Source organism: Sorex fumeus, unplaced genomic scaffold (genome assembly GCF_029834395.1).
Source record: "Sorex fumeus unplaced genomic scaffold, SorFum_2.1 ptg000014l, whole genome shotgun sequence".
Lineage (NCBI taxonomy): Eukaryota > Metazoa > Chordata > Mammalia > Eulipotyphla > Soricidae > Sorex > Sorex fumeus.
Window position 1 is genome coordinate 18,900,638 of NW_026606071.1, and position 22,241 is coordinate 18,922,878.

Here is a 22,241-nt window from a genome sequence, read left to right on the forward strand (position 1 = left end):
GTCACACGATCCATAAGGTTTACTCCTGGCTCATGCACTCAGGAATTACTCCTGGCGGTGCTCAGAGTACCATATGGGATGCCAGGAATTGAACCTGGGTCTGCTGCGTGCAAGGCAAATGCCCTACCCGCTGTGCTATTGCTCCAGCTCCTGGCACCCTTTAGTCTTATCAGGCCTGTTTCTGCATCTCCAGAGGGAACCCGATCTCTATACTTACAAAATGGTAAGGTAAAGATAAAGATAAAGGCCCTCCCGTTGATCGTCGATTTGCTCGAGCGGGCCCAGTAACGTCTCCATTGGAGACTTTGTTGTTACTGTGTCTGGCATATCGAATACTCTCGGTAGCTTGCCGGGCTCTCCGAGAGGGGCGGAGGAATCGAACTCGGGTCAGCCATGTTGGCCGCGTGTAAGGTGTGACAGTAAAATCTTGTTTTTAGATCAGTGGTCTTCAATTGCAGGTCTATGGACTGGTACCATCCACAGGTGTAGGAAGATTGAAAACCACTGATGTAACACATCAGTTACAACAGTCAATCTGTGGACCAGTATGTAGGGCAAGTGCCAATGGTAAGTACAAAAAGGTTGATGAGTACTGCTTTATATATTCTTGGATGATTTCTTCCAGAAACTCATTGTTATAGGGGCCCCCTAGTTATTTACCTATTTCAACATTAGAGAAATGTGTTAGGGCGCAGATCGTGATCTCCCTTTAACGACAAAGAGACTCCAGAGACTGCAAACAGCAAGCAAGGTTTATTGTAAGACTGGCTGGCTAGCCAGGGTCAAGCCGCCTACACAGACACGCAGGTCAGTTAGGTGAGGCAAGACCCCGAACCTCTTCAAAGGGGATCTTATATAGGCCTTCACTGGCCGTTACAGCAAAGCCCGCGCATTTCATAGCCAATAGATTTGTAACAACATATGCTTTCCTAACCAATCCAATTAAGGGTACATCACTCCTTAGCCTATAGATTCAAAGATCAGCATTTACGTACATAGGCATTGTGACTAGTGGGCATCAGGTAACTGGGACATTTGGTTATCACCTGGCTTCCTTTGATTCTCAGCCCTGCATTCCGGAGGTGGATAAGGGAAGAGTTCCTAAGGGAGGTAACAGATAAGGAGGGCCCAACAAATGGTTCCCGACTTTACATTCCAACAGGGAAGTTTCATTCTAAAGCTTTGCTAGGGAGGGGGCAGGAAAAGGAGAGTTACTAATTTATAGAGTTTCAACTCTGGAATCTCCCTCAGGGTCCCTAGGGACCTAACATTCCTCCCTTTCTCTACTTCATATTGAGGAATCTTTCTCAGTGGTCTCTTCATACAGAGGAGTAATTTCCTCAGTGGGCAGAGTCCAGTATTGTTACCCAGAATTAGGAGGATTTTCAAGACTCAAACCAATTCTCCCAGGCCTCCCTTTCTCTCCGACGTTGTTCAAGGCCTTCCCGTAGCTTGGCCATGGAGTCTCTGACAACCTCAGTGTGGTCTGCATAGAAACCGCATTCTTCCACCAGATCAGTGCAGAACCCTCTGTTCTTGAGGAACAACAGGTTGAAGGTCGAGTCCTCTCAGGTTTTGGGAAGACTATCTCGGGCAGGGATGTTAGAGATTTCTCCATGCAGTCTTAAAAAGCAACAGAAACCAAAGCAACATTGGCCAATTCACACATTTACCCAATCATCTCTGTAGAATTAGAATCTGATTCTTACAAAAAGAAAGTTACAGAACCATGGTTTTCTCTCCACCTTCATTTTAAAACTTTGCAAGATAGCTTAACAAACCTGGCTTGTTCTTTTGCATAAACACAGTAAGATTAGAGAACTCTCCATTTGGGATACCCCATTATTTACTGAGAAGTCCTGGGAATTGGCTAAAGACAGGAGACACACCAAAAGTGGCATTAATCTTATCTGGCACGTCAGAGCTACCCAGGCCTGGCCAGAAGATGTCCCCCGATGAACTGGATGGATGTCCTTGAGCCTTCAAGTTGAGCTGGATACGGCTCTGGGCCTCATTTTCTACAGAGATGCCCTGGCAGAAAGGAGTCCATCCCATCCCTTCTTCAGGGGTGGGAGAAATCCAGGTTTCCAGGTTTTTCCTTGACACTGAGAGTAGGCCCAGACTGAGTTAGTCATTGCAGAGTCCTAGATTCCTCATTCTCTATAGCAGTGATAATTTCCAGTCTTTTCTTGAGCCGGCCTGCCTCTAGGGTCGCCCTGAGGTTTATAGGGTACTTGAAACAGTACCTGTTTAGTCCCTGCTCCTGTCATTTAGACAGAAATTCTTTCAGGGAATGGTTTGAAAATATTGAGAATTGTCCCCCTTGTATTTTCCTAAAGCACAGGAGTATAGAAGCCTTCATCAGATATCTTCATTTGTAGCTCCATCACTGTGTGCCTCAGGGGACAGTCCAGAAGTGAATTTATTGACCACCCTGGGGCTCATCAGTCTGGAACTCATCCTTTATAAAAGTGTGCTTGTGAAGTCAGTGGGCCCCCAGGAATGGCTTATGTGAGGCAGAGAGGAGGCCACTTTCTCCTGATTCCCCTCTGCCACTCCGGGACTGGCTGGGAAGGCCAGGACTGATAAAGTCTGCCATGAGGCCCTATGTGACACGGGCCAGAGCCCTGTCAGTCCCACTAGGTGACCATCAAGCCATACATATGCCCGTTTTGATGTCGGTGGACCCCACGGGTGGCTCATGCGAGTTGGGAGGAGAGAAAGACGGTCACTCTCTCTCACTCCGTCTCTGCCACCTGAGACCCCTGGGTAGGCTAGGACCGGTAGAGTCTGCGGTGAGCACCTGCTCGGCACGGGCCTAAGCCCCGCCAGCCCCACAAGGTGGCCGTCAAGCCACACCTGAAGTCCGCTTGATCTTCTCAGCACGGGAGTTAATCCCCGCCACCCGACCGCTCGGGGAGCCACGGACTCAAGTTGGGGCGAGAATTTGCTCTTTGCAGGAAAGGAGAGACCAGTCCCAAGCCTTACCCGGGGTTTCTAGGGTTCTTGTCTCTCTCGCAGAAAAGAATTTCAGGAGTAGACGAGCAGTAAAGTAACAGGTTTTATTTGGAGGCTTTTGGAGAGGGAGAGAAAGGGATAAGCAGATAAGCGGGGGGAATGGAGAGTAAGAGAGAGAGAGAGTAACGCGTCCAGAGGGAACGCGGGCTTCTCCGAGGGTGGAGAGAGCCCCAAGTGGGCTCTCGAGCTGGCTCTTATAGATCCTTCTGACTCAGAATGTTCTGGAATCTCCTTGGGGCTGGGTCGCTGGAGTTAACCGGATTGAAAGGGGGTTTTCGGAAAGGAGGAATTTCATGGGGAGGAGGCCCATATCTTCAGGGTCTGGGGATGGTCTTATCAAGTCTTTATTCTCTGTGTTCACAGGGTGGGTCCGTCCTAGAATTCTTCTTCTATGAGACTTTGTTTCATTGCAGAGAGCCTTTCCCTATCTACCTGCCTACATCAACTTGACTGCACTGGCATGGGAATTAATTCCCATCACCCAATTTCTAGGGGCATCGTGGACTCAGGCTGGAGTGAGGGGTTGATTTTTGCAGGAAAAGAAAGCCAGCCCTAGACCTTACCCAGGGCATCCTGGTCCTTTCTCACAGAAAAGAATTTTGGTAGTAGATGAACCTTGAAGTAAAAACAGATTTTATTTAGAAATTTTTTAAGGAAAGGGAAGGAGGGAAACTGAGTGTCACACACTCAAGAGAGAATGTGGACTTCCCCAAAGGGGGAGAGAATCCCAGTACACATCTCTGGAGATTTGCTGCAAGTGCCACTGATGTAGGCAGGTAGACAGGGAAGACCCCCTCCCAAGGCAATGGCAAAAGCCAACCTTGCAGAAAACAGGAAAAACAGGAAGCAAGATCTCACCTGGCAGCCACCAACAAAGAAGTTTCTGCAGGAATGAAAGGCACAAGGCCAGGAAAGGAAGTTCAAAGAGGACCATCACCATTCCCAACCCCCTTGGTAACCTCCTTAGCAACGGACTTTGACCTAAGTAGAAGCCCACTGTGGGGGCAGGTTGGAGAAATCCTATAAAGGCCAGCTCAAGAGCCCAGTTGGGGCTCTCTCCACCCTCTGAGAAGCCTGTGTTCCCTCTGGACGAGTTAACCCCCCCCTCCCCCCGCTTATCTGCTTATCCCTTTCTCTCCCTCTCCAAAAGCCTCCAAATAAAACCTGTTACTTCACTGCTCAGCTACTCCTGAAATTCTTTTCTGCGAGCGAGACAAGAACCCTAGAAACCCCGGGTAAGGCTTGGGACTGGTCTCTCCTTTCCTGCAAAGAGCAAATTCTCACCCCAGCTTGAGTCCGTGGCTCCCCGAGCAATCGGGTGGCGGGGATTAACTCCCGTGCTGAGAAGATCAAGCGGACTTCAGGTGTGGCTTGACGGCCACCTTGTGGGGCTGGTGGGGCTTAGGCCTGTGTTGAGCAGGTGCTCACTGCAGACTTTACCGGTCCTAGCCTACCCAGGGTTCCGGGTGGCAGAGGCGGGTGGGGAGAAAGTGGCCGTCTTTCTCCTCCCCACTTCACATAAGTCACCCGTGGGGCCCACCGACATCAACAAGGGTGCAGCCACCAACATGTGGTTGGCCACGTGGCCACCAAAGAGCACATGGGTTCCAGCAGCATGCGCACATGCTTCCTTTGTTCAAGTTGATTTTTATAGGGTTTTTCCCAGGCTGTCCCACGTGGGGCGTCTAGCTAGGTAAGAGTCTGTTGCTAGGGCGGTTGCCAACGGTGTAGAGTTGGGAGTGGTAATGATCTTTGAAACTGCTTTCCATGGCCTTGCTTCCTGCTGGAGGTTCTCTGGGGTGGGGTGGGGGCCTGAAGTGAAGTCTTATCAAGCCTTAGTTCCTGCAAGGTGGTCTTTTTGCAGCCTTGGTGCTATTGGTTTTATTACCTCCTAGGAATTCGATTGCCATGTTTACCTACGTCTCTTTGCTTAGGAAAAGCCTTTTTTTTGTGTGGTGCTGGAGACATCTCTTCAGCAGAAAGGAGTAGGGCATTGGCCTTGCGTCGTCTGACTCAGGTCCCTTGGATCCCTGGCATCCCATACAGTGCCGCCGCCGCCGCCGCGCCCCCCCCCCCCCCCCCCCCCCCCCCCCCCGCGCTCACCCAGCCAACCAGCCAAACCACCAGCCAGTTGTGCTCACTGAGCTCAGGGTCAGGAGTAAGCCCTGAGTACCGCTGGGTGTGGCCCTGAAACAAAACAAAACACAACCAAAAAAAAGCTTTTTATGATCCCGCGGACACGATTTTTCTTTCTTTCTCTTTCTTTCATTTTTTTGACCTGAGTCTGCCATCTATTCGGGTTGCTAATCCCGGAGTAAACCTGTTTTTCTAGCATCTACTCCACTCCAGTCGCGTAACCTTGAAGCCTTGAGCAAACTCGAAAACTTGTTAGGCAACAAGTAGTTAACTGGAAGAACGGCTTTAAACCGCGTTCAGCACAGCCAGTTTGAGGCCGTCAGCGTCCGGAAACGGCGTTTCTCCTAACCAGCAATTCCCCAAATGTCAAGGGACTCTTCGGTGGCTGGCGTAGGGGAAGGGGGGTGGTTCCTGGAATTGTGAAGCCCCTCCGACGTTCGGAGGGAAGGCTGAGCGGCGCCCCCCTCCCTCCCCAACCAGAGTCCGGGCTTTCAGTTTTTCCTGCCCGGGGCGTCTGGGGCTGGGAGAGGGCCGACGTGGCGCCGCGGCTGGAGCACACGGCCAGGGGCGCGCGCGGTAAGTGGCCCCGACCGGGCCCTGCGGTTTCCCAGGGCTGGTTTCACCGAGTCCCGGCGCCCCACTGCGGGGCTGCTGCCCACTCTCCACCCCCGGACTCTTCGCTTCTCAGAACTGACCCGCGACTGTGGGTTCCAGAAAGGGACCGGGGAAGGGGTGGGCCCTCGGGCTGGTGACTCAGTTTTGCTGATCCTTAACTCGGCGGGTACGGCGCCGGATGGGGGCACACGTCCCCCACCTCCACTTGCCACCTCCACTCCTCTCTCGCGCCTACCGCCCACCTGGCCTTCCGGGTCAACTTGTAGGTGGACTCCCAATACCCCCCTTGCTCGACGTGGCAGTTCCAAGAGGTGCTTAAGCTGGACGCCAACTTTCCTGCCGCTTCCCCCACCCCCACAGCGTTCCGTAAACGTCGCTTAAAGAGATCAGGGTTGGGGAGACCCTACAGGCTTAATGAAGGCGTTGAACTTGCACGCAGCCAACCCGGGTTCTAGCTCCCCTCCCCCTCCCAGCTTCTCCAGGAGTGATCCCTGGCACAGAGCCCGGAGTAAGCTCACGGGGGTGGGGGGAGTACCGAAAACTAAAGTAAACAAACAAGTTTCTCAGTCGCTCTCCCCCTGGTTGGGGCACACCCTGCCAGTACTCAAGGCTTACTTTTTTGACTATGCGCTAAGGGGGCGGGGGTAGGGGTCACTCCTGGCGGCCTCTTGGTGGGAGGGGGGAACCCTATGGGGTACCCGGAGTCGGTTGCGTGCTAGGCAAGCGCCCTGCCCGCTGTACTATTATTGCTTCGGCCCCAAGTGACTGACTTCTGACTGTGAAGTCGAGACCAGCAGGATTCTGGTGTTGGTGCCCCAGAGCGCTTGGGGGCTGGGTGGAAGCTGCCCGGCTGCATTTTCACTCTGTCGCAATTGGCTGGGTCAGGGTTATTTCTCGTGGCAGTGCAATAGATTCTTTCGGACAGCTGACCAAGAAAACTTTTTGCCTTGCCAAAGTTTGGAATGAGAAGGAGCGCTCGGGTACTTGCAAGGTGGAGAACTTGTTTTCGACTCAGTTCCTGCCCTGCCCCCTCCCACACGTTCCTGGCTCCCCTCCCCTCCCCCTTTCCTTCCACACCCTTTGAAAAAAGGCTCTGGGAGTGTACAAAGGAAGCGTTCTCAGTGTCCCTGCTTGCTCGGATGAGGAGCTCAGTGCACACGCTTTTCCTTGTGCACAGCTCAAAGTCTGGGAACAAAGGCTGTTGGAGATCTGCGTGTGTGTTTCGCAAAGGGGACAGGAAGTGAACTCTCAAATTGCGGTAGCGCCCGTGGGTGTCTAGAATTGACTGTTGAAATTTCCCCAAGGGTGTCAGGGAGGGAGTAAGACTTCAGAAGCGGTTTCCCACAAGTGCTGCGAAATCTTGGGTGGTTTTTTTTCCTGGTGTTTTCCTTTAAAATCGCAGGAAAGTTTCAGTGGGAGGAGCCGATTCCCCGCCCCAAGGCTCCAGTTAATAACTGGGCGGGGCAATAGCTCTAAGGGCTGAAGGCTGAAGCCAGCACAGTCACAGTCAGTAGATACCTCCAAGCACCGAGCTGGGACTAGCACCCTCTTCCTCACAGCATGTGGCCCAACTCAAACGTGCCAACCAAGAGCAACAAAAGACTCAGCTTTCAGAGGCAGTTTGAAATGTTTTTCATAGGTGTTTTGTTTAATTTTAGGGGTCCCACCCAGCTGTGGTCAGGGCTAATCCTGCTCTGCACTCAGGAATTACTCCTGGCGGGATTCAGGGGTCCCTATGGGATACTGTGGGTCGAATTGGGGTGTAGGCCACGTGCAAGGCAAACGCCCTACCCGCTGTACTACCGCTCCGGCCCCCTACCCCCAGCCAACCCCCATTCCCCGGGCTGTTTTTCAAGGTCTCTGAGAGGGTCGGGGGCACTACTGGAAGCTGAAACCCGCTGCAGATTTGAACCCTGGAGCTCCGGGGTGGGGGGTCTTCCTTTCTCCTCCCACAACTGCAGGGGCGAGGGCGCCGCGACAGTCCACCCACTGAGTCTTGGCCGCGTATAATTTCCGCTTCGTAAGCCCTTTGCTTATTACAAGGAAGGATTTGCCTCTTGTACAGCTCTGCGTGCCACACCCTGTGGAGTTTCGGTGGTGTTGGGGTCGAGGGTTTTTGGAATCCGAAGCATCCCTGGTGGAAAATCCTAGGAGGGCTGCGTGGAGGAAGCGCCTCCAAAGCTGCTAGATGCTCCGGCCCCTTTCGGCCAACTGCTAGTTAGGTCTGGAGTAGTACAGCAAGACCTGTGGAACTGAAGATTAGAGGGTTAATACTTTGCCAACCCTCGCGCCGAAATTCGAAGGAAAGGGCCGCTGATGTCCCGGAGTGAGTAGACAAAGAACCCCGTCTGCCTCTCTTTGTCTTTTCGCTAGTCCTGAGCCCCCTCTACAGCGTGGCCTTGCACTGATCTGACCTTGTCCCCATGATAATCTCTGGAATGGGCTCCTTTTGATTAATTCTTCTGTAGACCCTGGAAGACCAATTAACTCGTGTTAATGGGTTATGCCTCCTTTGCTTTAAGTTCAGTATGATCCTACTGAACTCAGGATTGTATGAGTCCAGGTGGGGAAGTAATGACCAGTAGTAATGACAGCAAAAACTCATCCTTGCTTTAACTTAGTGAGGTAAGAAACATCTGTGTTTGCAGAGCCTCACTGCAGCTCAACACGCCCAGTCAGCTCCAGTCAGCTGAGGACTTAACAGCTCACACCTCCACGAGCTCCCTACCTGCACCTCCCTTAGAATTGCACTTAATGCTCAGTTGTAATATTCTCATTCTCATTCTCTCTCTCCCCCCCCCCCCCCCTTCTCTATCCTCTCCCCTCTCCTCTCCGCTCCTCCTCTCTTTGTGTGTTTGAGGTGAATGGAGAGGCATACCCAGAGACATACCCAGTTGTGCTTCGGACTCTGAGCACAGCTCAGACTCTGACTCTGACTCTAACAGTCAGACTTCTGACTCTGACTCTGAGAGTGTATCTGACTCCGGCTCTTCCATTCCCCAGAAATATTTTGCTCTTTTATTATTCTCTCTCTCTCTCTCTCTCTCTCTCTCTCTCTCTCTCTCTCTCTCTCTTTTCCACAACCAGTGATGCTCAGGAGTTACTCCTGGCTCTGCACTCAGGAATTACTCCTGGCAGTACTCAAGGGACCATATAGGGTGCTGTGGATTGAACTTCTTCCAAGGCAAATGCCCATCGGCTGTACTGTTGCTTGGGTAAATAATAAACTCTTTTATTATTATCATTTTGGTTTTTGGTCTACACCCTCAGTGCTCAGGGACCACTTCTAGCTTGGTGCAGAGCAAGGTGTGTTGTGTATGTTGGGAGAAGGTAGCAGTAAGGGGGATGGAACCTTGTCCTCCTTTCCATTCTAGCCAGTTGACATGTCTCTTCCTCTTTCTTATTATTTTTGTCTTGGTGTTGTTTCTCTGATTGTATTTCAGACCTGGTGCCTTTCATCTCACTTGTAATTTCACTCCTGTTATCAGTGTTCAGATGAAAGATATTTTTTAACGAATATTTTTCTTGTTTTTGAGAATGTGTGAATCAACAATTTACATTTCATTCATCTGCATATTCAGATGCCTTGAATGGTGTTTCTTTCTCCTAGATTCAGTATTTAGAGGAATAGTTTCTTCTCTGACCTATGTACTTATGAATGGATTAATTAAAAAAAGACCATTTTTATGTTATGTTATTAATCATTATTATTTGCATTTTGAGGCTACACTCAACAGTGCTAGTGTGCTAGTACTGACTCTACCCAGGAGTGACTCCTGGTGATGCTTGAGAGACCAAATGCTGTGCCCTGGATCAAGCTGGGCTTGTTGTATTCTATGCAAGCACCTGTATTACCTTACCACCCTAGATTGAATTTTAAGGTCAGACCACTCTTTTATAAAGGGGTGTCAGGGAATACCTGCTAATTATTTTGATGGGGGCATAGTTGATATTAAACTCTTTTTTTAATGTAGGAGTACTGCTATTTATTCAGCCACTGATTAGCTGATTGAATTGGGCATGAACTCCACCTTACTTTTTTTTTCTTTCATTTTTTATAATTTCATTTATTGGATCACCGTGAGAGCAGTTACAAAGCTTTTGGGTTTAAGTCTTCGTCATACAATGAAACACCGTACCTTCACCAGTGCCCATTTTCCACCCCCAAAAAACCCAGTATACCCCTATCCCACGCCCTCCCCCTACCTGTGGGACAGATGATTTCCACATTACTCTCTCTCTACTTTGATTACATTCAGTATTTTGACACCAGACCCACCATTATTATTTGGGATTTTACCCCAACACTCAGATCTGCCGAAAAGGCAATAGTAGACAATTTGTTTTCTATTGCTGGTTATGAATAACATATGATGTCGCGCGGCTGCAGCAGTGGCCATGCGATTTTGAAATTCCTAAATTTTTAACAAATAAATCTGGAGGGATTTCTGCCAAAACCTTCTGGGTTCCGAGATTTGTTCCTGAGTCTCTGGGATCATGGCCATTAAGCAGCTTGATCAGGAGCCAGAAAGTCCGTATGTGGGCGGTGACTCGGGGTCTGTTGGGATGGGGAGTAAAGGGCTGGCTCCACCCCCATCCCGTGAGGCCCTGCGTGTCTCGTCACTGCGCGCCCAAACCTGACTGTCCAATAGCCTCTGGTGGATGGCAGCCACCGAGCCACCAAGGGGGAGCAGGCGGAGGGACAGCATCCTTTCCCCCCTGGGGTGGCCTGACAACAGTAACCTATTGTGTGGTCCAGATACATTTCTGCCAATAGCCGCTGGGTTTCAAGATTTGTTTCTGAGTCACTGGGATCCTGGCCATTAAGCAGCTTGATCAGGAGCCAGAGAGGCCATTTGTGGGCGACGACTCGGGGTCTTGTTGGGACGGGGAGGAAAGGGCCGGCTCCACACCCATCCCGTGAGGCTCCGCGTATCTCGTCACTGCAGGCCCAAACCTGACTGTCCAATGGCCTCTGTCGGATGGCGGCCACTGAGCCTCCAAGGGAGAGCAGGCGGAGGAACAACATCCTTTCCCCCCTGGGGTAGCCCGTAACCTACTGTGGGGTCCAGACATATTTCTGCCAAAAGCCTTTGGGTTTCGAGATTTGTTTCTGAGTCTCTGGGATCATGGCCGTTAAGCAGTTCAATCAGGAACCAGAGAGACCATGCCTCCAATTATATAGCTGAGCCAGAGGTGGTTTGTGGGTGTGTCTCTCACATACCTAACTTTTGGCCATTTACTTTCTTGGTAAACTTCGCCCGAAGTTTTTGGGGTCTGGCCAAAGGCACAGGAGCAATTTTGGGGTATCTGGAAGTCTGAAGGCACCATCAGGCTGCTGATGCACTTGCCTCACAGGTACAGATTGACCTGCTGGCAGTACCATACCCCTTAAACTTTTTATAATATATTAAACTCTTAGGGTTGTTTCTTGAAACACTTTTGAGGCCTTTGATGAAAACCTTGGGAAGGAAAGTATTTTATCTTGGAGATTGCTGTCACAGGAAGACTATTAATACATGTCCCTTGAAAGGACATCCAGAGGCCCTCATTCCTGTGAAGAGCAGAGGCTAAGCTGTTTTCTGCAGCTGGGAAGACAGCCCTCTCTCTCTTGCTTCCTATGTTGGTGGTGGTGCTAGGAAATTACACTTATTTTCATACCATGGCTTGATGTCATGACCTTGCATTCATAACATGCAATTCAGAGAATAAAACATAAAGTATATTCTTGTATAGGTCAAGGTAATTGGGAACCAGTCATGCTGGCTGTTATCTGCTTGTTGCAGAGAACATTATGTGCCTTGGTGACCAGATGGTTTGGAGGCAGAGTTTCATTCTGTAAGACTGGGAAGTCTTGGGGCTGGAAAGATAGCACAGCGGGTAGGGCGTTTGCCTTGCACACGGCCGACCCGGGTTCGATTCCCAGCATCCCATATCGTCCCCTGAGCACCGCCAGGAGTAACTCCTGAGTGCAGAGCCAGGAGTAACCCTTGTGCATTGCTGGGTGTGACCAAAAAGCAAAAAAAAAAAAAAAAAAAAAAAAAAAAAAAAGACTGGGAAGTCTTACTGAAGTTAACCATACTTTATTGTCATTTAATAGGGCTAATACTGAAGGCCAGTAAACTCCATGCAGAATATGGAAAATGGTAAAAATAGTTACTAAGTCTGACTGGTGCTTTCCCTGGAAGCTTTACACAATAACCTGCTTCAGCACAGTTCCAAAGCTTAGAAGAGTTTTTGCTAGGAGCTAAGTGGGAAAGCATAATCTTGGCAAAGGTGGAGGCACTGGAGAGACCATGTTGAGATTTGGTTGAAACCCAGTGTGCAAGGTGTGTATTAAGGGGAGATGAGAGCAAGAGGGTGGGGTCCTACCAGAGGTTTTGAAGACAAAACTGAACCTGCAGTGGGAGATGAGACACGGCGGTTGGAATCAGGAAAGTATGTTTTGATTCAAGCAGTTCCGGAAGTTCATTCTGATAGGTCTGGGGGAAAAGGAACAGGGCAACAGAGAGGTCCCAGACAGTGCTGGTGCACACTAGCCATTCAGGAGCAGTAGGAAATGAGACAGGGTGTTCAAGGAAGTGGAAATGGTTAGGGAGTGGCTTGACTGCAAACAATGGGGTGAGGTCAGCCAATGGCAAGAGTTTGAAGGAGAGATTAATCAAATGGATAGAGTTTAAGTGAAAGAGGAACTAAATGAGCATGTGAGTAGCCCCTCAAGCCTCTTCACTCCTCTGGGACCATAGGGGATGCTGAAGGTCAAACCTGGCTTGCTGTGTGCAAGGCAGACAACCTACCCGCTATACTATTGCTCCCCCTCCCCCGCTTTTCAAGTGTATATACTATTACAGACAAGGCAGGCCTCTTGAACATACCTGTAGCCTGGGCACAGTGCCCTGTGATGTGAAGTCCCCAGAAGTTCCACCTCCTTCTGTGGGCCAGTATCTTCTTTCAGGGCTCCAAGACTTCCTGGAGCTTGTCCAGATCTTTGGCCAGAACCTGACTATATTTTCCGTCCTTCACTATCCAAGAACCAGTCAGGAATCTTATATTGGCATGGATTCTGCATAGTGGTGATCACACATGCCACCTCATCCTTGGTGAAGTCAGTGTCTCCTTTCCTTAACACCACATGAGCCCACCAAAGGCTGCCCATTGGCACTGGTATTGAGTACTCGCAAAATTTGCTGGAACTTCTTTCAGGATAACTTGGGACATGGCGATGGTGTGTAGGTCTCCCGTGCCTGTGTTCTTAGCTTAGTGCTCCTCGAAGTTACTCCCCGATGCCGCCTTGACCTGTGGCAGGTCATTCTGGGATTCTTAGCCCTGTCAGCCCAGCTGAGGGCCCCTTCATTTTGAGAACCCACATTAAATGTTCCTCTTTTGGAGATAGCTACTCTGCTGAAGCTTTCTGTTGGGTCAGAGCAGTTTTGGTTTCTGCCCTCAGGAAGCCCTTTCTAGTGTGGAAACACACTGGTGATTTACACTCAGCCTAGTTTAGGTTTTGTGGCTTTTTTTTTCTTTTTGGGTCACACCCGTTGATGCTCAGGGGTTACTCCTGGCTCTGCACTCAGGAATGCCTCCTGGCGGTGCTTGGGGACTATATGGGATGGTGAGGCTTGAACCCAGGTCAGCCATGTGCAAGGCAAATGCCTTACCTGCTGTGCTCTCACTTCGGCTCCTAGCTGGCAAAGTGGCCAGGACTCTTTCTCAGGAAATGAAACTGAAACTGAACTTTGCTCTCATTTCTCCCTGGTTATGTAAAGAACAGTTTGTGTCTGAAGACAAGAGGAAGCCAAGTCATCCCCTGAGCATGTTCTCTGGAGGAGAGTAAAGGGGAATTCCAAAAAAATGTTGGGAAATCACAGGAGATTGGCTTGTCTATTATTTGAGTGCTATACAAAAGATTCATTTGGAGGGGTGGTTTTTCTTGGCAGCAAGAAAACAACAATCTTTGTACTCGGTTTCCTTCTTTGATAGCCTCTTTGTTCCTCCCCCAATGAAGTGAAGCAGTGAGGAGAGGAGAGAGGAGAGGGGAGAGGAGAGAGGAATAGGATGGCTGCTAAGTGGAGGCCCTTGAACCTGCTGCCTGCCCCCCCCCCCCGTGCTGCATCCCCCCCCCACCCCCAGCGCTGCTCCCCTCTCCCCCCCACCTCTGCCTTTTCCACCGTGTTGAATGGAATATGAAATTTGACCCAACTTGGAGAGTAACTAACTAGGGGGATATTTCTAAAGGTTTAGGTTATAAGGGCTTTTTCTGCCTCTGTCTCTGTCTCTCTCTTCTTTTATCCCTCCCCTCCTTTCCCCTCCTACCCCACCTCAAAACCTCTAAAAGTACCTTCAGTACCATATTCAAAATAGAATTTTGAAAAATAGATTCTGTATGGTGTACTCTGGTTTTCCCCTACTACGCAACTGTATTTTCTCTTTATAGTTCTTGTTAACTGAACCAGTAAATGGTATTCAGAAGCTCAGGGGAAAAAGGCGGGGTGGGGAAGCTGGTTGGTTTTTAAGCCACATGCAGCTGTGCTCAGGGCTTACCTCTGCATGCAGGGATCCCTCCTGGCAGGGCATAACCGTATGGGGTGCCAGGGATGGAACTTGGGTTGGGCGTGTGCAAGGCAAGTATTCTATCTCTACCATCTCTCTAGTCCCTGTGATGCACAATATGTTAATGCTAGTTCCAGGTGCACGTCATTTCAGCATCACACCAGAGTACCCGCCAAGTGCCCCAGGCCATCCTGTTCCACTCCCTCCCATAAACTCAGTTCTGTGGAACCATGAACCATAAATTCAGGTTTTCAGTTCTGTTGGCCATTTGTTGCTCCCTTACTCTGTATCCTTAACTCCCACATATGAGAGATCATTCTGTGTCTGTCCCTTTCTTTCTGACTCGCTTCCAAAGTAGTGATTATTTGGATCAGAAGCCTTTCATATCCATAGTTCTCTATCTCTCCTTTTCTGTTTTTGTTTTTTGGACCACATCAGGGTGTGTTCAGCCACTCCCAGTGCATTACCTGGGAGTCTCTCTCTGTGGTGCTCAAGGGACCATGTAGTGTTGGTGATTAAACCTGGGGTTTCCAGCATACAAAGTGTGTGACTAGTCCTTTGACCTATCTCCTAGGACCCTGTTGGTGGAGTTCTCCCTGGCATGACCTCTTGACCACTAGAGATCACTGGACCTGTATGGAGTGCCTCAGGTCCAGACTTCTCAGGAACTGGGCTGTTGCCAGGGAAACCTGACATTCTCTAAGAATAACACAGATTAATTGGCCTTGATTTGCCAGTGGCCAATGGCTTGAGACGTGGGAAGCAGACATCTTTGGGTGTCAGCAATAACTCAACCTTGGCCCTTTGAACTTCAAGGGCCTTCCTAGTCATAACTTCCTGGTCATAACTTCCTAGTTATAACTTCCTGGTCATAGGGCCTTCCAGCAACTTCTTCCTAGTCATAACAATACCCACCTCCCTCCACCATCTGCTCCTTAGGGCACATAGGCACATTTCCTCAGCCTCTATTTAACCGTCTGCCTCCCTTAATAAACTTTGTCATCTTGACTATCAGTCTGTGACCTGCGTGGATGATTGTTGTCACAGGATCTCCCAGCTTACCCACTGCGTGCATATCTTTGAACCATCAGCCCTAGACTGCATGTTGGTCTCCGCGTTCTCAGGTCTCGTAGCTGCACTGACAGCTACATCCCATGTCCCCCTTTCTTTGAAGCTCTCAGGTCCCCTAGCAACAGTTACATCCCCACACTACCTCACATACACACACTGATATTTTCTTATATCTGCTTGGCATGGCTCACAGGATCTGTAGTTTTCCTTCTGCTCTTTTCTCTGAGTACGCCAGATGCTTTCACTGAGTAATTTGGATTTTGCTGCCAATCCGTACCTCCGTTCGTACAGAGGAGAGACAGCATGCCAGTTCGCCTGCTGAATGTGCGTGACTGTCAGAAAGCAATCTTGGGTATATTGTTTGGAAAAAATAAGCTAACAATGTTTTTTTTTTTTTAAATTCTTATCTGGCACCACCTTCTCCCTGTCACGGTGCTTCCCGACCCCCCCCCCCCCCCCATACCTCCTGAGCTTGAGGGAGAAATCTGTTACTCTGCAGCTGCATTGAGAGTCAGGGGCTCAGGAAGTTCTAAGGGATTCAGGGTCTAGAGAGGGGATCAAGACTCCCACAGAATGATTTCACTCATATGTAGTGTGTAAAAAAAAACCCAGGAAAATAACTAATGCAATGGAAGCAAAACCACAGGAGGAACTGGTTTTTAGTAGGAAACTTGCCACTGGATGGGGGGTGGAGGGGGCTGGGGAGAGACGGATTGTCAGAGAAGGAACTACTAGCTAAGACAGTGAGGGAAGTGGTCACTCTGGTTCAGGACAGGGTGCTGAAAGGAGGTAGAATGACACGCATGATATTCTGTCAGTAACAATTGGGTAAACCATAGTTCCTAAAAGATAAATGAAAAATAAAAAAAAGGAAGAAAATGAAAATAATGCCTGCCAAGAGTCAGGCTGACTGCAGAAGTAAAACTAGGGACACTGGTGAAGTGCTTGGTGTTGAAACACTTGACAATCATGAATAACTTTAAAACTCTAATTCATGGTGATTCAATTAAAAAAAAAACTGGTCCCAACACAGGTCTCTTAGGAGCTTTTGTGAAAAACTGATAAGGGCCAGGGACTTAGAGAGAATGGCGGCTTAGGTTTCATGCGAATTGAGGTACTTTAAAACAACTGGGGTCAGAGAGATAAGATAGTGCAGGGAGTAAGGAAGGCACTGACCTTGTATCTGGCCTGCCCTGGTTAGATCCTGGATATGATCCACTGCATATAATCCATCCCCAACCCCTAAGTCCCACCAGGAATGATTACTGAGTATCTGGGGGTGTGACCCAAATCCCACCCCCCCCAAAAAAAAACATTAGAACAACTGGGGGGAAAAAAGGTGGGATAGAGACATATGTTGCCCTTATTTCTTCAAGCCTCTCTGGGTGAGATCATCAAGTGTGAGTGAACCCTTCCCATACCACCTATTCTCAGCTTTTAGTCATTTGATCCTTTTGCTTCTGTAGGCAGTGTCTTTCTTTTTCTATTTAGTCATTATTTACTTTCTGGTTTTCTTGTTATTTACTTGACATTCTGAAAAAGCATGTGGAAATTTTGGGAGAGAATGCCTCTGGGTGTCATTTCCTTTAAAATGTACATCATCTTCTTCCACTGATTTGGTTTGGAGATTACTTTATCTGCTGGGGCTTCCTTGCTGTAGACCCAACTGTGCAGAATTTCACGTACTCAGTTATCGAGATTGGACAGAAAGGAAGTGTTGGTCTTTGAATGTGAGGCATTAATTATTTTGATAGGAGGATTTAAACACTACTTCACTTACCCACAGAACGTCTCCACTGCAGAGATTTTTGAAAGACACGAAGAAAGACAGCAGAATAGGAGTCAGGAGCTTTGCCTGTTGACTGACGTGTGGACTTGCATCTTGAGCGCCCTGGATGTGACAGCCGTCATCGAGCCATGTCTGCTGAGGTCATCCACCAAGTGGAGGAGGCCCTTGATGACGAGGATAAGGAGGTGATGCTTTTCTTATGCCGCGATGTTGCTGCAGACGTAGCTCCACCTGATGTCAGAAACCTTTTGGACATTTTGAGTGAGAGAGGGAAGCTGTCTGATGTGGACTTGGCTGAGTTGCTCTACAGAGTGAGGCGGATTGACCTGATCAAGAGGATCTTGAAGATGGACAGGAAGGCAGTGGAAGACCACCTGACCATGCACCCTCGCCTTGTTTCTGACTATAGGTAATTCAGCCTGCAGTTTTGAACTCTAGGTAGTGCCCAGAGCTGTCCTGGAGTGCTGAGTGAGTAGAGAGTGTGTTTGCGTAGCATGCTCTAGGCTCTGACTGGATCCCCAGCAGTGCAGGGTGCTCTGAGCTCCACTGGGAGTGATGCTTGAGTATAGAGCCAAGAGAAATCCCTGAGCCCCACCAAGTATGGTCAAAGGAAACAAAAGAAAAAAAATAGGAGAACAGTAAGAAAAGTGGCCTTTTCTTTCTTTTCTTTCTCGACCCACTGATATAGCTCCAGTATAATACATTCTAGCTTTGATAGCTTTGACCTCTTTAGATTCTTTCTCTTTCTCTGTTCATTTCTCTCTTTGTCTTTTTATCTTTCTCTCTTCACTTCTCTCTCTCTCTTTTCACTTCTCTCTCTTTCTCTCTCTCTTTTTGGGCCATACCTGGCAGTTCTGGGGGAGGGCCAGGAACCATGCAGTGCTTGGGATTGAACCTGGGGCTCCAATATACATAGCTCCAGCCTTCAAAGCCAGCTCCTTAGCTTGAACTCTGGATTCTTAGAACTTGTTTGTTTAAAGCAACTGAATAGAAAATTATAATGAGAGTAGAAGAAATGGGTATGTGTAAGCCTGATGGGTAAAGTAAGGACAATAAGGATAACTGAGAGTCAGTAACCCTTGCTGGTTCTGACAGGGAGATCTTCAGTGGTTTGTGCTAGCTGATTTTCTATGATGTCAGACCCTAGCAATTTTCTTTGAGAAAGAAAATAACTATTTTGATAGATCTTACTGGTTTTCAGAATTTCCTTCTGAATCATTGTCTACCTTCTTCCTGCCTAGGAAGTTTTGGAAGCTCAGATTTTTTTTTTTTTGTAAACTAACTGGGATCTAACCCAGGGCCTCACATATACAGGGCCTCACACATACGAGGCAAAGGCAGATGCTTTTCTGCTGGGCTACATCTCCAGCTTGAATATCTTTTTAAGCACAACCCTTGGGCTCCCTTTCCTTTTAGCTAAGATAGCATTGGGATTATTCCTGCCTCATGTTCTCATTGTACTCTTGGTGGTTCAGAGGGAAAGGCTGTCTTGAAGGAAGTGAAGAGTTTGTAATCTAAATCAGTAGTTCATTTTCCCCCAGCCACTTGCTGTTAGTTACATTGATAATTATTTGGAGGTGATGGCTAATATTAAAAACTATATTATTAAAGAGAGTTGAAAGTAGAGCAGGCCTACAAAAGTGTCTGGGTCTTGGGGTCTAAACTCCTGTTTTAAAACTTCAGAACTGTCAGTTATAGAGACTGGGCCATTAGCACTGGTCAGTGGGCTTTCATCTTCCTACTTGTAGAGCTAAGATTAATATAATACCTTATTTTAGCAGGTTCTTGAGGATCAGTTATGTTAATTTACTGTATACAGTCCTTTAAAAAAAATTGGGCCACACTCAGTGGTGTTTAGGTCTTACTCCTGCCCCTGTGCTCAGGGGTTACTCCTGGCAGTGCTCAGGGGACCATATGGAATGCCAAAGATTGAACTCTGGTCTGCCACATCCAAAGTAATTATCCTACCTGCTGTACTGTTGTGCTGGCCCTGTGAAATGCATCTTAAACTATGAAATAGTTTAGGCTCAAGTGGTAGAGCACATGTCTAGCATGTGTGAGACCCTGAGTTAGATTCCTGGCATCTCACTGTGAGCTGCCTGCTGCCCCCAAGCATTTGCTAGGTGTGGCCCTGGTGGCTCTAGTCCTAAGCACTGCCAATAAAAAGACAAAGACAAAAAAGCATGCAAGCATGAGGTACTCTACAAATTATTGTGAGTTTTATTATTCTCATTTACCTCCTACCTCTCCACCTGCCGTGGAATGCCAGGGGTCTTCCTGAACTCTCTTACTGAGGCACTGACAGGGTCTTGGAAGAGTTAGGGCACTCTCCCAATTTCCTCTCTCCTTGTTCTGGGGCATGGAGCAGTGGGACATGTCAGATTCACTTATTTTCCACCTCAGTGGGCATTGTTGGGATTGACAGATGCCAGGTGCTTGATAAGCACTAACTTAGAACCAGATGAGCAAAGACGATTCCATCCTGAAGAATCCAAATGTCAAGGCCTGGGAGGTGGCCCTGACAGCATTGTTGTGGTGGCTCTGCAGGTAGCAGGCACAGCCTTCTAGGTAAAGGTGTCCCTGGTCACTAGCTCCAGACCCCAGGGATCTTTTGCCCTTGTAGTAAGGGATGATGCCAGGAAACCCCAAGTGTTTGTTACTTTGCCTTAGGATCTTGTGACTCAAAGTATGGGCCCTGGATCAGCTGCACCAGCATTTTCTGGAAACTTGTTAAACAGTAAAGGCAAGATTATTTAAATTTTTCTTTTTTCTTTTTGGTCCTTCATCTTAGTCATTTAGTTAGGTCCCTCAAGTATTTCATTATAACTTCTGGGGGACCTGGGGGACTCTTGAGGGAAGTTTTAGTTTCCTTTTGAAATATGGGGAAAAACAAGTTCCTCTTTTGAATTGCTCTTCCTTGGGGGGGGGAACCTAGGGTTTCTGTTTCATTGGGGGGGGGATATTCAAGGTGGGGGTAAGACCCATGCTTTAATTCTCAGCATAGAGGAGATATAGGGCTTGGCATCCCATTAGAACTGGTGTTTGAATTTACTAATGGAACTTGTCTGGTTTACAGGGTGCTAATGAATGAGATTGGCGAGTGTTTGGATAACTCTGATGTAGCCTCGTTAATTTTCCTACTGAAGGATCATCTGTGCCGAGGCAAGATGTCCAGCAAGAGGGTGAGTTTTTTTTTTTTTTCTTGGTTCCTGGTTTCTGAGGTTGGGTTTACATGTCCATGTTTCTCCCTGGTCTGTGAGGTCATTGGGGTATTGTCATTCCCACAAAAGGTGGGAAACGTCGTCCACTGCCATCTCTGTCCTTTGCTTGCTCAAGGTCAGAATGGAGTCACAGGGCAGCCTGTAGATAGAGCTGTAGGTGGAGTTCTTGAGTTCTTGCATCCAGGATGTAACAGAACTAGAGACTCCGGGGTGGGGGTAGGGGGCCGGAGAGATAGGAGAGGAGGTCAGAAACTTGCCCTTCATGGCAGCTGCTTCAGCCAACCCTGACTTCAGTCCAGGCTGTACATAGAGTCACCCTGAGCACACCAGGGGTCACTCCTAGGACATGAGCATGACTGGCTGTGGCCCCAAAACAGAACTAAACAAAAACATAGAGATCAATTAGGGCAGGTTGTGAGTGCTATGAAAGTATTTTACTTCCTGCTGGCCTGTGTTATCTACTGACCTCAGGAGAGGCCTGGGCCTCTAGGTTTTTAAGCATGTGTCTTAAAGGACTGCCTCTGAGCACTCTAGTAGGAGTGCTGGAATTTTTTTCTCCTGTCCATTAATGACTGTAGCTTCATTTCTAAAATCTGGAAATACAGGGTCACTTTATGCCTCCATCATCAAGTGCACAAGAAGGACAGTGGAAAATTAGGACTTCCTCTCTTGTGCTCTCTCTCTCTTTCGCTCTCACTCTCTTGCTCTATCTCTTTTGCTCTCTCTCGTATTTTCTAGTCAACCTCCCAATCACTTGTAGAGATTGAATTATTATTTTTATTTTCACAAATAAAAGTAGCTCACTAAAGGTTAAATAAAGAGAAACAAAACCAGAATAATCAAAGGTTAAATGAAGGGAAATAACCTCCAAGGCAGTACGTACCTCTCTAGTAGTGTTCTTTTCCCATCCCTGTGGTCCAGGGTAAGCGAGTACCAAGACACCTTACCTTGGTGTTTCGCCCCTTCATAATGTCCAGCACTGATGAAAATATTTTAGATACTTTCAAATTGTATCATTGATGTTTTTCTGGTGCATATATATTCTCCCTCAAGTATTATTCCTCTTTCATTTTTAGAAGAACCCTGAGAACTTTTTTCAGTATGAGGCCAGCTTGACTTTTCGGAATAGAGATTTTATTTAGTTCATTTATTTATTTGTTTTTTGGGCCACACCTGGCAGTGCTTAGGGGTTACTCCTGGCTCTACGCTCAGGAGTGTAGAGTGCTCAGGAGAGCATATAGGATACTGGGATCGAACCTGGGTATGCTGCAATGCACATGCCTACCTGCTGTATTATAACTCTGGCCTGAGAGTTTTCTTTCATACCTGCTCTCTTAGAGGTGCTCCTGCTGCAGAATGACCCAGGTGTCTACCCCAGTATCGGCTCCGGTTGGCCACCAAAGTTCTTCCTGCTGCCTCTTTCTAATAAAACCGACCAGTGTTCATTTATTCCTGACCCAGGAGGGACACTGACAGAGAAGTTGGCTCCAGGACCATGGAGAGTCATGGCTTAGACACCTCTTGTCACATTTTCAGGCTGTTATAAGTCACATGGACAGAAGTTTGCATTTGGAGCTTAATCATCTGACTGACTTACATTTGTTTCTTGTGACTCCCATAGAGTTTCTTGAAGCTTGTGGTCGAATTGGAGAAACAAGATCTGCTAGCTCCAGATCAATTGGATTTACTCGAAGACTGCCTAAAGAGCATCCACCGAATAGACCTGAAGACGAAGATTCAGAAGTTCAAGCTGTCTGGTAAGAAGAAATTCATCCCATGGATAGTAGATCAGCTTAGAAAAGGCTCATTTAGAGGAAGGAAACTGTTTCATCCATGTATTG

The 22,241-nt window shown here is 48.1% G+C and overlaps 1 protein-coding gene across 3 annotated transcripts in view; it reads left to right on the forward strand.

Moving 5' to 3' along the window:
• Positions 1-5,476: 5,476 nt before the first annotated feature.
• The window catches only part of CFLAR (CASP8 and FADD like apoptosis regulator), a 45,324-nt gene continuing 28,559 nt past the window's right edge, over positions 5,477-22,241 (forward strand). For 2 of the 3 annotated variants that reach the window (XM_056111900.1, XM_056111902.1), the window contains exons 1-4: positions 5,477-5,730; positions 17,177-17,588; positions 20,256-20,361; positions 22,022-22,157. In XM_056111900.1, coding sequence (XP_055967875.1) covers positions 17,308-17,588; positions 20,256-20,361; positions 22,022-22,157 — 523 coding nt within the window. In that variant the 5' untranslated portion in view covers positions 5,477-5,730; positions 17,177-17,307. Of the gene's footprint in view, positions 5,731-7,765; positions 8,096-17,176; positions 17,589-20,255; positions 20,362-22,021; positions 22,158-22,241 lie in introns of those variants that run through there. The other variant, XM_056111901.1, reaches the window with a different exon arrangement.